At 39.6% G+C, this 16449-nt stretch overlaps 1 protein-coding gene across 3 annotated transcripts in view; it reads left to right on the forward strand.

Annotated features, from left to right (window-relative positions):
• The window catches only part of RBPJ (recombination signal binding protein for immunoglobulin kappa J region), a 230795-nt gene that overhangs the window by 62242 nt on the left and 152104 nt on the right, over nucleotides 1-16449 (forward strand). Inside the window, exon 2 of one of the 3 annotated variants that reach the window (XM_065907071.1) lies at nucleotides 15156-15342. The exons of 1 other annotated variant lie outside the window; for it this stretch is intronic. In XM_065907071.1, coding sequence (XP_065763143.1) covers nucleotides 15272-15342 — 71 coding nt within the window. In that variant the 5' untranslated portion in view covers nucleotides 15156-15271. Of the gene's footprint in view, nucleotides 1-15155; nucleotides 15343-16449 lie in introns of those variants that run through there. One more of the 3 variants, XM_065907081.1, reaches the window with a different exon arrangement.

Genomic DNA, 16449 nt, shown 5'->3' on the forward strand with positions numbered 1-16449 from the left:
TTCTTGCTTGTGGAAAATCACCCTGAAACTTAGTTGCCTCAAACAACAATAGCCTTCCCTACGGGTCAGAAATTTGGGAGTAGCTCAGGGGTCTCTCATGAGGTTACAGTCAGATGTCAACTGGGTTCTGCAGTCATCTAAAAGTCTGACTGGGGGTAGAGAATACATTTCCAAAAAGGCTCACTCGCGTAGCTGGCAAGTTGGTTCCTCTCCATATGGGCCTCTCCACAATGATGCTTGAATGTTTTCACAAAAAAATAGCAGCTGGCTTCATCCACAGCAAGCAATCCAAGAGACTGAGATGGAAGTTGCAGGGATATTATGCCTTGATGACTTAGAAGTCACATCCCACCACCTCTGACGTATTCTATTGGTCATTCAAGGCATCTCTAATTCATTGTGGGAGAGGACCATGGGGGACCATCTTGGAGGCTTCTACAATAGTACCTCCTCCAAAGGATATAAGGAAGATTAAATGAAACAACCCATGTAAAACCTGGTACATAATAAAACACTGAATAAATGGTAGCTATTATCACAAGATGCCTTAAGTGCTAAATGCCAACTCACATTAAGACTGGGGCTGACTCTAAACTCCGCCCTGAGTTTAATTTTATTGGATTTTAACAAGAGGCTACCTTGTGAAATGCTTAATCCCAAGTTAGAACCCAGTGGGAAGAATCCAACGGGAAAAACCCAGAAAGCCACACAGCTCAGATGAAACAGCAGCAACAACAACAGGTCAACAAAATATTAAAAACAAAACAAAACCAAAAAACAAATACCAGTCAAATGAATGAATAAAGCAAACGACATCTGGGGTCAGGCTCTTGAGACCCAAGCGCAGCTGGCCCGCCCTGGCAGGCTCAATAGCTCACTCGTGCTGGAAGCACCCGGAGTGGTTTGTTACTACCTTCTGAATAGCAACAACCAATGTGTCTCTAGTGACTTCCTTATCTTGCAGGTGTTATCACTTAAATAGTGTAGTGTCTTCCTAACTTGTATTCAGGGAAGCATTACCACACACACAGAAGAAAACTTTAATAGGTGTATCTCAAAAAAAGCTTCGTGGTTCAATACATTTGAAAAGGCTGCCTATGAAATCCTATTTTGGAGACTTAAGGTGCACATTTTGTGTACTGCTCAAGACTCTAAGAAGCCCCATGGTTAAATAATTTAAAACTTAGAAGGCAAAACAAACAAACAAAAAAAAACACTGTTTAGTTAGATTTGCCCTGCATTTTGCAAATTCATTAGTGCACACGTTTTTTTCCCCCATTGCAGGTGTAAGCCTCCTACTTGGAAGCGTTGCCTGCTTCTTGAGGCCTGATCATGGATGGGTCATTGAAACCTTTTGGCCCTTAGTAGCCCCATCTCTGGGTTTTCCCTGATAGCTCAGCTGGTGAGAATCTGCCTGCAATGCAGGAGACCCTAGTTCAATTCCTGGGTTGGGAAATTCCCCCTGGAGAAGGGATAGGCTACCCACTCCAGTAATCTTGGGCTTCCCTGGTGGCTCAAATGATAAAGAATCTGCCTGCAGTGTGGGAGAACTGGGTTCAATCCCTGGGTTGGGAAGATCCCCTGGAGGAGGGCATGGCAGCCCACTCCAGTATTCTTGCTGGGAAATCCCATGGACAGAGAAGCCTGGTGGGCTACAGTCCATGGGGTCGCAAAGAGTTGGACACAACTGAGTAACTAAGAAGCCCATCACTATAATGTGGATAATACAAACTTCATAGGGCTGTTGAGAAGATGAAATAACAAAGGTATCTCTCCTGATATCTGAGTCCCCAAGTAAGAGCTTGACCCTTTGAATTCCAAACCCAGCTCCACCATGAGGGATTTATTTGACCTTGATCAAGTTCCTTTTACTTCTCAGTCAGCTTTCTGGTCTGTAAAACAAGGAGAATGAATGCATGCTAAGTCTCTTCAGTCAAGTCTGACTCTTTGCAACCCTATGGACGGTAGCCCACCAGGCTCCTCTGTCCATGGGATTCTCCAGGCAAGAATATTGGAGTGGATTGCCATGCTCTCCTCCAGGGGATCTTCCCAACCCAGGGATCGAACCTGCGTTTCTTACATCTTCTGCATTGCCAGGCGGCTTCTTTATCCCTAGTGCCACTCGTAACTTTCACATGGCGAGAAAATAAAAGGGAGCACGTGACATGCTGAGCACTTGCTTGGCACACAGCTCACTAGCTGTCTAGGTATCATCATGACTGTTGTCGCTGGAGGTCGCAGAGCCGGCGAGAGACAGAATCAGTTAAGGAACCCTAGCCTGCCTGCCTCCGAGTACATGTGCTTCAGCCTCATGCACACAACAGGCACGAGACACAATCGTTTTCAGAGCGGCTCTGGGAGAGGATTCTGTCGGCGGTTAAAGACAAGTGGGTGGCAACGATTCCAGAGAGCTTCCAGAAGCCATGGGGTTGCAGGAAGATATTTAAAGGAGGCAGGTGGCTGGGCAGATGGGGGTGGCAGGGTCTCCACACTCAGGACAGCCGGGACAACGGCTCAGAGGAGTGAGTGGCAGCGGCTGCAAGACGCCAGCTTTGTTAGAACAAAGCAGCAGGTGAGGGCCAGAGAGTCCACACTCCAGGCACCCAGGGAGGGCTGAGGCAGAATAAAACCCTTGGCAGGGAGACGGCAGCCCCATTTGCCTTTTTCAATCAATCAACCAACAATTGAGGGACCAGCCCTGAAACAAAGCCCGGTCTCCCTCCCTCCCTCCCATGCAGCCTCCTTTCAAACATCAGCTCATAGTTGAACTTCTGAGAACTCCTCCTCCCTCCTGAAGCCACGAGCAGTTGTACAGAAATTTATTTTTATTATTGAGCTCCTATTTCTGCTTTTGCCATCACTGCAGATCAGTTTGGGTTTTGTCTCCCAGCCAAGGGCTTTTCATATTTTCCAGATCACTCAAAAGTCTGTATGTGCTGCCTGGCGCAGGTTTAAGGAACAATCTGAGATTTCTTTCTGAATAAGCAGTTATTTGTACTTTGTTTTGCTTTTCTTAGTTACTGAAGAGAAACAGTGACATAAAGAAAGTACTGGTAACACAGCGCTGAGCAGCACAAATGTCAGTGGCAGCGACTTCCAAACAAATAGTCACATTGTCAGGCGCACAAGGGTCTCATTGAGGAAATCTGCGCAGTGACTGCTAACCGGGTTTAACACTTTGGGCACAATGTCATCAAGGAAAGAACTCTAAACTTTGCACAGAGTGACCTCGGAAGGGACCAAAAGGAAATGCCAACTCAAGATCCCAGCGTACATTTTCAGACCAGTCACAGTACGCTGGGGTGGGGGGCGCGGGGGGAGAAGAGCCTGATAGAGTAAAACGTTGTTTACGGGGAAATGGGGAACCTTCTCTAGTTAATTGCAATGATTATGGTAAATCCAGTTACATTCTGTTTCATTCTCTATTTTAATAATTTTAATTATGGTTCTACACAAAGCCAAAGGTTTTTTTTAAATGAGATGTACAATGCTTTTTACCACTTCGCAATATCTTTCTTTTAAAGGTTATTATTATAAAGAAAATAGAATTCCTTTAGCAGAAATTTAAGAAATACCTAGAACTCCCACCAGTCCCTTCCCAGAGCCTTTGGCATATAACAATGTGGGCAAAATTTGTCTGTCCTGCCTCCCTATTCATGGTTGCCAAATTTAGCCAATAAAAACACAGGATGTCTAGTTAAATTTGAATTTCAAATAAACTATGAACAATTTTTTTAGTGTAAGTATGTTCCAAACATTGTTCAGGACCTACTAAAAAATTATTTGTTGTTTAAATTTAACTGAGGATCCTGTATTTAATTTGACCACATCATTCCAATTGACTATAAATGTCTCAGTTTATTTCTGGACTCTGTTGTCTATCTGATCTCTGTATCTATCTTCACGTATCTACTACATAGTCCTAGGATTACTGCAGCTTTGTAATGAGTTTTGAAATGGGTCTGAGTCTTCCAAATTTGTTGTTTTTTTGAAAGATTATTTTGGCTCTTCTGGGCCCTTTGTATTTCAACATGAATTTTAGGATCAGACGGACAACTCCTGAAGAAAAATCAGTTGTCATTTTCATAGAGAGTGCACTGAATCTGCATATTAGCTTGAGGAGTACTGCCATACATATATATATATATTTTAATATATTTATTTATTTGGCTGTGCTGGATCTTTAGTTGTGGCATGTGGGATCTAGTTCCCTGACCAGGAACCAACGCAGGGCCCTTGCATTGGCAGTGTGCAATCTGAGCCCCTGGACCAGCAGAGAACTCCTTGCCATCTTAATCATCTTATATTTTCCAATCCATGAAAATAAGCTGTTTTTCTACTAATATGGTTTTTCATTTATTTATTTCATGCTCTGTAGTTTCCAGTGCACAAGTCTTATACTGCTTTTGCTAAACTTATTCCCAAGTATTTTTTTCTTTTCAATGATGTTGTAAATAGAATTTTCTTAATTTCATTTTCAGATTGTTGATTTCTAGCATATAAAAATAAAATTTATTTTGGTATACTATAATATTTAAGAGTGTAAGTTTGCAAACCTATTGTTCTAGTGAAATATAATTCACATTCTGATTGTCTGCTACCAGGACATTAACTTCTCTGTGGCTTTCCCATCCAAGTACTAACCAGGCTCGACCCTGCTTAGCTTCCGAGATCAGACGAGATGGGGCGCGTTCAGGGTGGTATGGCCGTAGACTCTGTGACTTTCATTGGCTTGGCTCTTTGGGAAAATGCTGCTGGCACTGGCCAAGGGACCATAACCATATAACCTGTTAGGCTGTGGGCTCGGGTACGCCCACAGACGAGGAAGAGGCAAGAACCCTGCAGGCGGGTGTGCTGTAGCACCGTAACTGCCAGGCTCTCGCAGCGGACTTCAAACTCTCTGAGAGCTGCAACAAGATCGTCTGTGCAATTCTCTCTCAAAAGCAGGCAACGGTGTGGTGTCTGCTTTAAGTATTTTGTCAGACTCATTGACTAAGTGGAGAGGGGAAAAACGGAACCGCTCAGGGGACAGAGCTCAATGGGCTCTTTTCTTGCTGAGGGACCTCACGGATTTGACTCACCCACACTCACCCTGTCCATAAAGAGAAGGGTCTGTAAACCTGTAAAGCACTGTCTATTATCTATAGGACATACTGTGATATTTTTATGGCAGTCACTTCATAGTATCTTTTTAAAACATGTGGTACAGCAAAATGTCCATTATTGTTCTTGTTCAAGATTCTCTTGACAACTTTTGAATTTTTATGTTTTAGCATCCTTTTCATTACTGGGTCCTTAGTGGGATTTTGACTGGATTCAATAACAATTTTTATATTAACTTGGGAAGGATTTGTATTTTGATAATTTTTTTCTAATCTCAGATTTTGGTATGTCTCTCCATTTATTCCAGACATGTTTTATTTCCTTCAATTAAATTTTGTAACTTTGTTCATATACATTCTAGACTTCCCTTGTTAAATTTATTCATGACACTATTTTTAAAGAATTTATTTTGCAATTTCTATGGATAACTCTATTTCTAATATGCAGAGAAGTTACTGTTTTTAAAAAATATTTATCTTAGCAGCCACTAAGGAAAACCGTATGGAGGTTCCTTAAAAAACTAAAACTATAACTACTATGTGATTGAGTAATTCCACTCCTCGGTATGTATCAGCAACAAGCAAAAATTCTAATTTGAAAAGACACATGTACCCCCAATGTTCATAGCAGCATTATTTATAACAGCCAAGACAGGGAAACAGCCCAAGTGCCCATCAACAGATGACTGGCTTAAGAAGATATGATCTATCTATCTATCTATATATCCAGTGGAATATTACTTGGTCTTAGAATAAAAAAAAAATACTGCCATTTGCAACAACATGGATAGACCTAGAGAACATTATGCTTAGTGAAGTAAGTCAGAGAAAGATAAATACTATATGATAGCACTTAAATGTGGAATAGAAAATATAAGTGAATCTATGTACAAAACAGAAACAGACCCACAGACAGAAAAGAGACTTATGGCTACCAAAGAGGGATGGAGGGGACACATTTGGAGTGAGATTAACAGATACAAACTATCACACATAAAATAGATAAGCAACAAGAATTTACTGGGTAACACAGTGAATTACACTCAATATCTTGTAATAACCTATAAAAGAATATAATCCGAAAAAACAATGGAATCACTATGTGGCACACCTGAAACTAACACAATATTATAAGTCAACTACACTTAAATTTTTTAAATTTATCTTACATTCAGCGACTCTACCAGTTATCTTGGTGGTTTTAATATTTTGAGTCATTTGGGATTTTCAGGCATAGAAGTATAGTATATGTAAACAAAAATATTAGTAAATTGGCCTTTTCTTTTTCATGATTTGAAATTCTCATTTGCTTTTCCTGTCTTATTTCATAGTAGAAACTCCCAAGTAATGCTTAGTAATAGGGGTGACATTTATTTACCTATTACTGAAGTCAAGAGTATTTGCTTTTGAAAATTTTGTAGCCAAAACAAACTTTCATACCAAACAGGAAAGTAAACCATATCATTTTGGGAATATAGCAACAACTATATCTATATGTAGAATTAATATAATGCATTGATGCCTTCGAACTGTGGTGCTGGAGAAGACTCTTGAGAGTCCTTTGGACAGCAAGGAGATCAAACCAGTCAATCCTAAAGGAAATCAACTCAGAATATTCATTGGAAGGACTGATACTGAAGCTGAACTCCAATATTTTGGCCACCTGATGCAAAGCATCGACTCATTGGAAAAGATCCTGATGCTGGGAAAGATTGAGGGCAGGAGGAGAAGGGGGGCGACAGGGGATAAGATGGTGGGATGGCATCACCGAATCAGTGGACATGAGTTTGAGCAAACTTCAGGAGACGGTGAAGGATAGGGAAGCCTGGCATGCTGCAGCTCATGGAGTTGCAAAGAGTCAGACACAACTTAGTGACTGAACAACAACAAAACTGATGAATATAGATAGATAGATAATAATGAATAACTCCTTGAATGCAGAGTAAACTTGAGTCTCCAATGGAGACTTGGAGGAATTTTTCATCCCTTAAATTCTTAAAAGAAGTGATGGGAGAGAGGAGCCAGAAAGAATCTGATATATCCAAGATGGCAGATTAAGAGTTCAAAGATTAGGAACAGCTGGGGAGAACAAGAGACCACAGAAGAGAAAGCAGGATTTTCTTGGGCAAAAGCCAAAAACACCAACTGGGAGGTGACCACTAAGTCAAAACAGTTTAATACAGAAGCCAGAGAGGGAATATGAAGCTCTGATTGGAAAGAATCTTGAAGATTAATCGAAAGTCTTGACAAGCAGCTTCTACAACAGTTTTTCAAACTTTCAAAATACAACTTGTCATCTTCTATTGGTGTAGTAGAGTTTTTTGCCTAGCAGTGTTTTGTATATAGTTGGTGATTAAAAAAATTTTTGTTCTTGAATTAATAGACAAGGAGACCATATGTAAAATAGATAGCCAATGGGAATTTGCTGTGTGGCTCAGGAAACTCAAACAGGGGCTCTGTATCAACCTAGAGGAGTGGGATGGGGAGGGAGGTGGGAGCGGGGTTCAAAAGGGAGGGGATATATGTACACCTATGGCTGACTCATGTCGAGGTTTGACAGAAAAGAACAAAAATCTGTAAAGCAATTATCCTTCAGTAAAAAAATTAATTAATTAAAAGAAATAGACAAGGAGAGAGAAAAAACAATAGCACCTCAAAAGCCAAAGGAAAAGTGACAATATCTAAATGCCAAAAGACTTTGGAAAGGTCTTTTTTTTTTTTTAAGTTAAGCATTTTATTAAGTTAGAATGCATAAAGAAAAGAATACAAATTATCTAGCTCAATAAATTATTACATCCAATTAACCACCACTGAAAATAAGAAATTGAGTATCACCAGTTCCTCAGAAGTTCCCTTTAAGCCCCCTCCTAGCCCTATCCCCTCTAGGGGTACTCACAAAACAGCACAGATTTTTGCTATTTTTAGACTTTGTATAAATAAAATCACATACTATGTACTTGTGTGTGTGTGTATGTGAACATAAGAAATATGTACTTTTTCGTATCTGACTTCTTTTGTTCAACATTGTATTTCTGAGATTCCTCCATGTTATTGCAATATGTAGCAATAATTTCTTTATTCTCACTGCTATATAATAATTGATTGTTCACCAAAGCTCATGCAAGTGCAGATCTAGCTGAACCCTAGGGTAAAAATTGCTTAGATACTCATCTTGAAGCCTTGCAAAAGGTCTAGGTGATAAACTTCCATATATGTATTTAATTTCAAATGAATATGATTTACCTATCACAAAGAAAAAAAATAACTGATTGTATGAACATATCACAGTTTATTTATCCAATCTATTGTTGATGGGCATTAGGGATGTTTCCAGATTGGAAGTATTAATAGCAATGCTGTGAACATTTTACTACATGACTTTTGATGAACATATATAAGTTTCTGTGGGGTGTTCATCAGGGAATGCAATTGCCTGGTCACAGACATTTGTATTTTCGGCTTTAATAGATATTTTCAGACAGTTTTCTAAGTAGTTATACCAATTTGTGTTCCTATTAACACTATAATGGAGGTCCAGTTACTCTATTATCCTCACAATCCTGGTTTGTATCTTACATTTTAAACATTCTGGTGGATATATAATAGTATCGCACTGTAGTTTTAATTTGCATTTTCCTGATAACTAATGAGATTAAGTGGTGACTTTTTTGGTTGCAAAATTAAATCATGTCCATGGTAAAATATCCAACAATACAACAGTATAAAAAATAAAGCCAGTGGTATCAGTTTCCTAGTCTCAGAAATTAAGGCTATAGAGTGTAGACACAAGTCTTCTCAAAGCAGAGTTCATGGAACTCTGTGTTTCCACAGGCATACTCTTCAAGCCCACACATTTTCTTTACAAAATGAAACTTTGTGGTTACATTTTTGAGATAAACTAAAATACTGTTGTAAGTATTATTTCAATCATCTGACTGACCAGCTTGTAGCCAAGTATTGCCAACCAATGTAGGTACCTTTATTTACTATTATATTTGCTCGCCATGATGTCAAGTCAAGGGCTAAGAGAAACAGAATACAGGTAAACCTAGCAGGCTGGCTCCAATTGCAGACTCAGTGACATCAGATGCACTGAAGGAATACAGGTTTTTATGTGGTTTGAATAGAGAAGAATAGTGGAAAAACAACATTATCACAGTAGTGAGAAGCCAAATAAAAAGAATCTAATGAGGGAATTGTCTGATGGTCCAGTGGTTAGGATGCTGAGCTTTCAATGCTGGGCTGGGGTTCTGTCCTGGGCTGGGGATCTAAGATCCCTCTCACAATGAGGCCAGAAAGGCTGCTAGGATGTAGCCCGAGGAGTTTCTATAGGTTTAAATAGTTTTGTTTTAATATAATTTTTAAACTTGCCTCCAGTTCTGTCACTGCATATGTAAGAATTATAAGCATGAGGAGCTTATAAGGGCTTTCTGGTTGTACATTTTAAAGTCACATTCTTTGAAACTGACTTAAATCAGTGATAAATTTTTATTGCCTATTGGAGTTGCATACGTTGCTCAAGTCTAAGAAACACTAACCTAATAGGTTAACTTCATGTAGAATCTCTAGGCGAGGACCATCGTGATGGAAAAATAATAGGACAAACAATCAAACAGGACTTTGGCTGCAGAACTTTTGAACTTGAATGTGGATTTAAGAGTCATTGTTTCTCTAATCTGAAGGCAGACCGAATGATTCATAAAACTGAGCATATCAGAATGACTAGAGAATTTCCCTGGTAGTCCATTTAATAAGATTCTGTGCTCCCAAAGCAGGAAGCACAAGTTCCATCCCTGATTGTGGAACTAAGATCCCACATACCACACAGTGCAGTACTTTACTTTCATTTAAAAACAAAAAAGTAAAAGTAAAACAAAATGTTATAGGTAAAGAGAAAGAAAAAGACTGGGCCTACCAACTAGGCTGGTTTTGCTTCCTCTACCACATTGGAACGGCGCCTGTCCCTTCTCTAAACTAGAGATTGATAATAATATGAAACTTGCATGTTTGTTGTAAGGATTATATTTAACATATTTAAAGCACCTGGGGAATATTACTGGTGTTTAATGACAGCCACTGATATCACAGGGACATTTGACCTGCAGGTTTTGGGACAGGTTCCATGAGCTTTATATCATGCTTAAGTTCTTTCCACCCTCAGGAAAATATTCTAAACTGAGTGACTAAATATTATACATATAACCAAAGCAGTGCCATTATAGCATACAAAATACAAACAAAACAAAGTGAAAACTATTAAGAGTCTAATTCACTGAATTTTTATCACCTTCTCCTGATCAGTTAAATTTTTTAAAGCAGTTATTTTAACTGTCAACATTGGAGGTATTTCTGAAGTCTGCCAATCCATTTTTTTTTTTTTTTTTTACTGAAGTTTAGCTGATTTACAATGTCATGCCAATCTCTGCTCTTCAGCAGTGATTCAGTTATATGCATAAATACATTTTTAATGTTCTTTTCCATTATGGTTTTTCACAGGATATTGAATATGGTTCCTTGTGCTATACATTAGGACACTTTAGACAGTAAAATTTTGTGGATTTGCCTTAACATCATTGGTCAGACTAAAATCATTGACATGTGAATGCCTATGTGGGTATGGGGCTTCCTGATAGCTCAGTTGGTAAAGAATCCACCTGCAATGCAGGAGACCCCGGTTTGATTCTTGGGTCAGGAAGCTCCACTGGAGAAGGGATAGGCTACCCACTCCAGTATTCTTGGGCTCAACCTGGGTTCAAACCCTGGGTTAGGAAGATCCCGTGGAGTAGGGAAAGGCTACCCATTCCAGTATTCTTGCCTGGAGAATTCCATGGACTGTATAGTCCATGGGGTCACAAAGAGTCAGACAGGACTGAGCAACTTTCACTTTCACGTGGGTATAAATGTATAAAACATACATGAAATTGAGCTAAATCTACATTGACTTCAACTCATAAACTGGAAGTTTATTTTTGTATTCATGAAAATCCTAACACCTGCTTGCTTTGCTGTGATGAATAATTTTTATTCTATGATTGGAATATAATGGGGGGATTCTTGTCCCTCTGAGTTTTAGACAAAGTAATCATATTTGAAATAGTTACATGGTCTAAAACAATATTAGTACAAAATGATGGTAATCATATGTAAAGATTTTGGAATTTTGCTTTACTTATAAAGCCCATCTTCCCCCTTATTACTAAAAAAGAACACTGTGTAACAAGTTTGGGGGATATGCCTAATTGTGTCTTCTCCGAGCTTCAGAATCTGTCCAGGTCTCCTCCACTTCTACTGCAACCTTCTTGAGGCACATCACGCTGCACCCAGACAAGAGCAACAGTATCTCAGCTGGTTCACTTGTATCCACTCCAGCCCCTTCTGATCCACTCTGCATACAATGTGTCAGCTTGCTGTTGTTCAGTTGCCAAGTCGCGTCCAACTCTTCAGGATCCTATGAACTGCAGCATGCCAGGCTTCCCTGTCCCTCACCATCTCCTGGAGTTTGCCCAAGTTCATGTCCATTGAATCACCAATACCACCCAACCATCTCACCCTCTGTTGCCCCCTTCTCTTCTACCTTCAGTCTTTCCCAGCATCAGGGTCTTTTCCAATGAAAAGGGTCCGATTGGCCTTTCTTAACTACCAATCAAATCAAGTCACTGCCTGCTTAAGACTATTCCTGATCTGTCCCAGGCTTCTTTCTCCCACCTCTAATCACACCATTATTCTCCTGCTCACTGTGGGGGCTTCATTGGCTTTCTTTCTTCAAATCCTCCAAATGCATCCCCACTTTAGGGTCTTAGCACTTACTGCCCTTGGCACCACCTCATTTGAACCTCAGCCGTCCCTTCTCTAAAATAGAGACTGATAATAATCCAGAACTTCATGCTTGCTCTAAGGATAATATTTAACATATTTAAAGCACAGGGTGGGGTGGGATGGGGTGGGGAGGGAAAGAAGAAGGAGTAGGAGAAGGAAGAGGAAGGGGCAGGAAGGTGGGGGAAGTAGAAGAGAAGAAAGGGAAGTTCTCTGCCTAGTCCTCTGCCTAAAACGCCCTGTTCCACAATCTTTGCACATTTCCTTCCTTCTCTAACTCTTCAGAGAAGTCTTCACTCCCCATACATGCCATCACCCTGTGTCCAATGCCCTGTTTTATTTTCTTTAAAGCACTCAACAGTCTGATTTCATCTTTACATTTATTGGGTAACTAGCTTATGCTAATAGCATCTCTCCCCACAGAATGTAAGCTTAAGGAGTCACTTGTTACTCAATGCATAATATGATGCCTATACAAAGAAGTCTTTCAGTAACATTGCTTGACTAAAAGAATGAATGAGTGAATGAATACCCTGCTTCAGAAATCACCTAAGATCTGGCGTCTGAGTAACGGAGTGTGTGTGTTGTGTATGCTCATTCAGTCATATCCGACTCTTTGCAACCCCATGGACTATAGCCAGTCAGGCTCCTCTGTCTGTGGAATTTTCCAGACAAGATTACTGGAGCAGGTTGCCATTTCCTCCTCTAGGGGATCTTCCTGACTCAGGGATCAAACCCATGTCTACTGGGTCTCCTGCATATGCAGGTGGATTCTTTACCACCGTGCTACCTGGGAACCTCTAGCAAGTACTGAACCTTTTGGCACTTCAGTTTCCCTTATGAATAATTAGTAAGTTGAATTGATCATTAATGGCACTTCTTGTTTTACAACAGCCAAAAAGTTAATTTGAGTTTTTCTGTAACATCAATATTTCCATGGTTCATATTCAAATATTATTTCCACCTTCCCTTCCTTTTCTTCTCTCTTCTCCTCCTTCTCCTTCACTTTTTTCTTTACTGTCTCCCTCCCTCCATCCCTCCCTCCTTCTGTCAGCAGCAGCCCCCCCTTGGATCCATGAATAATTCTAAACCACTTGGAGATATTTTATGCATAAACACAGACGTCTCAAGGATGTATGGTCTCTAGACAGTGAATTGTCCTCACAATTGAAGTGTTTCATTTTCCTTGCCTAGCTAACCCATCAAAACCACACCCTCTGCTGCCAAACCACAGTCCTACTCTGACTTTGGAAATAAAAATGGAATAGAAGGATCCCTGGCTTCTGAGGGGGAAAAAATGCTACACAAATTTTAACTAGTATGGTGCTTCTGGAGGAATCAGGGTGCAACTGACAGGATTGATTACAACTTTATAAATTTCCTAATATAATAAATTCCATGAGACTGATACCAAGTTTTAGATACTACCAGAGACAATCCTGAAATTACTTTTTCTAGGCCACATCTAATTACAGTGACTGTCCCTGTACATGCTTGACTTTTAACCACTTAGTTTATGATATGCTATTAATAGAAATATACATTAAAAAAATATAGTGATGATTAGGGAGTAATGTTATATATTAAAACTTATATCATTCCTTATTTAAAATCCTGGGGAAAATGGTCTCAGGAAATGAAACAGAATTTCTTCCATGTCTAGAACAAGTGAAGTCATTATCAACTGCAAAGACATTTTAGTTTGCTTATAAACGCATGTCTACAAACCAAGTTTTTAAAGTTTAAAACCACATGATGACCCACTGAAATGTTGTAAAGTGATTGGCCTCCAACTAATAAAATAATATTTAAAAAAAAATAAAAATAAAAAAAATAAAACCACATGATGGCTTAGAATCACAGCATTTATGAACTGGAAGAACACTGTGACCTTCATTTAACACATGAGGAAACTGAAACTCAGAGAGCTCAAACGACTAGGCCAAGGTCACAGACCCCATTAGTGCTGGAGCTGGAACAAAACCTCTGGTCTCCTGGTTTCAAGCTTTTCTCATCACCCCAAGCTGCAATTTCTTGCAACTTTCAATCATATGTGCCAACTCATCACAGAACACGGTGGGTTGGAATATAAATTATCAGTCCATTAACTGAGAAACCACTTGAGGAATTATAGTAGTCATGTTGCTGTTACAGTACTTCTTAATATTCGCTTGAATTTATGTGTCTGGTACTTTAAAAAGCGTTACTTGTATTAACCTATTTAATCCCCAACTAGCCGTATGGGTGTGTGGGTATGGAAGGATGGTCACTTTTCTAAGCCTTTTACATCTAATAAATCATATAATCCTCAAAACTACCCTACAAAGTAGTAGTATTACTCCTATTTTACAGATGAAGCAATTGAGTCTTAAAGTGATAGTGTCATGCTCAAGTTCAAACATGCCCTTAAACCAATACATAAGCTACCTCTCTCTGCTATTCCACCTACTCATTAGTTTCTACTTTCCCATCACCAAATATTAGAATAACAAGTAGTTTAACTTGAGTTTCTTCTCCCTGCATTCACCTAGCTTCTCTGTATTAGCTGGCACTAGAGATATGGAAATGGCAACCCAATCCAGTACTCTTGCATGGAAAATCCCATGAACGGAGGAGCCTGGTAGGCTACAGCCCCTGGGGTCACAAAGAGTCGGACACGACCGAGCTACTTCACACACACATACAGAGATATTCAAAGACAGAGGAACCAGAAAGGACAGAAGACCATCTACAACCTGAATAAATTAGAACAATGGATTTTATTATGTCATTAGCAATACTTCAACTTGAACAGGTATGGCCACAGCCCATGAAAGTAAAGTTTTCTGCATATGGTGACTTAGTATAAAAACATAATCTGTGAATTACTAAGTGAGCTAGATTTTTTCTGCAAGGAGGAGCAGAGACATGTTAGTGTTACATCGTTAGTAGGGAAGTCTGTGGTAAGAACACATGGAGAGGTGAGAAATCCCAGGAAACAGTCTCAGTGGCTACAGTTGGGGCCTCCGGGGGTATCATTCAGTTCTATTCAGGTTGCAATGGTAGCTCTAGTCATTCAACAGCAGCAAAAGCTGTCCACCATTTTCATGACTTGGCTTCTCTGCTGGTCTCCCATCTCTCAACCTACTTACTATCAATTGAGTTTTCTGTATTCGCCTCTCCTACCTCTTTCTCCTGCCTCTCTGCTCTAGTCTCTCTTATGTCTCTATTTACCACCTTCTTTTCTTTTTTTCCCTGTAGGGCTCACAAACCCCATGACAAAGAGAGAATCTGAGCTGGGACATGAGCAGGTCTATTGGTACATCAAGTAGAAGGTATTTCCATTAGAGTGCTCACATCAAGTCATCTGAAAGTCTATGGAGGGCTGCCTTCCCACTCGCCATACCCTCCCAGAGAAACATCTGTACGTCCATTGGCTGCTTCCAAGGTAACAGGATCATACAGAACAAAGCAAGCATGGACCTATATGTTTAGAAGGGAACGTTGAGCATGATGAGCAATTTGTATGACTTGTCTGGTACAAATACAGATCCTCTTTCATGTATTGATGGCACTAATCAGGACAAAAGCTCTTGCTGAAAAAAAAAAATTATTAAACTTTTAAGGGGAGAAACCAAAAAATAAAGGGTCATTGATGAATATTCTCTCATTTTAGATTTCAGCTACAGCTCTATTTTTAGCTATGGCATACTCAGAATTGGATACCATAAATTCTTTTAATGCTCTTGATCTTCAACTCTCTTACCTGTTAAATCTATAGTGAAACTTTTAGCTGACTCGGGATACAAACCCAGAGGCTCTGATAATTCTGACATTTTAAAATGGCCATACAATGGAGGTTTCTGAAGTTGTTATGTTGATGGTGCTGACCTATAAGAGGATGAAAATAGCAGTACCTTGCAATTGCAGACCATTTTGTATTTTTGAAGTGCTCCTCACTGAAATGCCACTCTTTACTTACTCCTTTGTACATTCCTAGGGCGCTGACTTTGCCAAACCACAAAATGAAATCCCTCACATCACCATCCTCCCCTTTTCTTGGTTTCCTGAATCCACTTGATTGCTCTTTTCTGCAGTCTCACCAGGACTCCTTGCCTATGCTCATGCATGACACATCTAGCATAATTAAAATTTTACTTGCTTATCATGGAAGTTTCTTGAGGGCAGAGAAAATGAGCCATCTAAAACAGTATCTTGCATATAAAAGGTGTGAAAAAAATAGAGGAGGGGGATGCATGGGAAAAGGCATGATTTTGCCCACGTATAGATGAGGGAAAAAAAACATATCATTTGGGAATTGAGGAAGATATTGCACTGACTTGTGGTAGTCTTAAACCAAGGTGCAGAAGCAAAGAAAGAAAGATTGTAAAAGTATTAATAGAAGCATAAGAGACTGGTAATGAGTAAAATGAGAAAGAAGAGGAAAGAATGAGAAGAGACAGAAAAGGAAGAGAAGAGGGCTGAGATGAATGGATAAGCAGCAAAGAGGAGTTTTTGTTTGTTTGTTTTTAAGAGAGTTAGTTGGGAGAGAAAG

This window comes from Muntiacus reevesi, chromosome 16 (assembly GCF_963930625.1).
Source record: "Muntiacus reevesi chromosome 16, mMunRee1.1, whole genome shotgun sequence".
Classification (NCBI taxonomy): domain Eukaryota; kingdom Metazoa; phylum Chordata; class Mammalia; order Artiodactyla; family Cervidae; genus Muntiacus; species Muntiacus reevesi.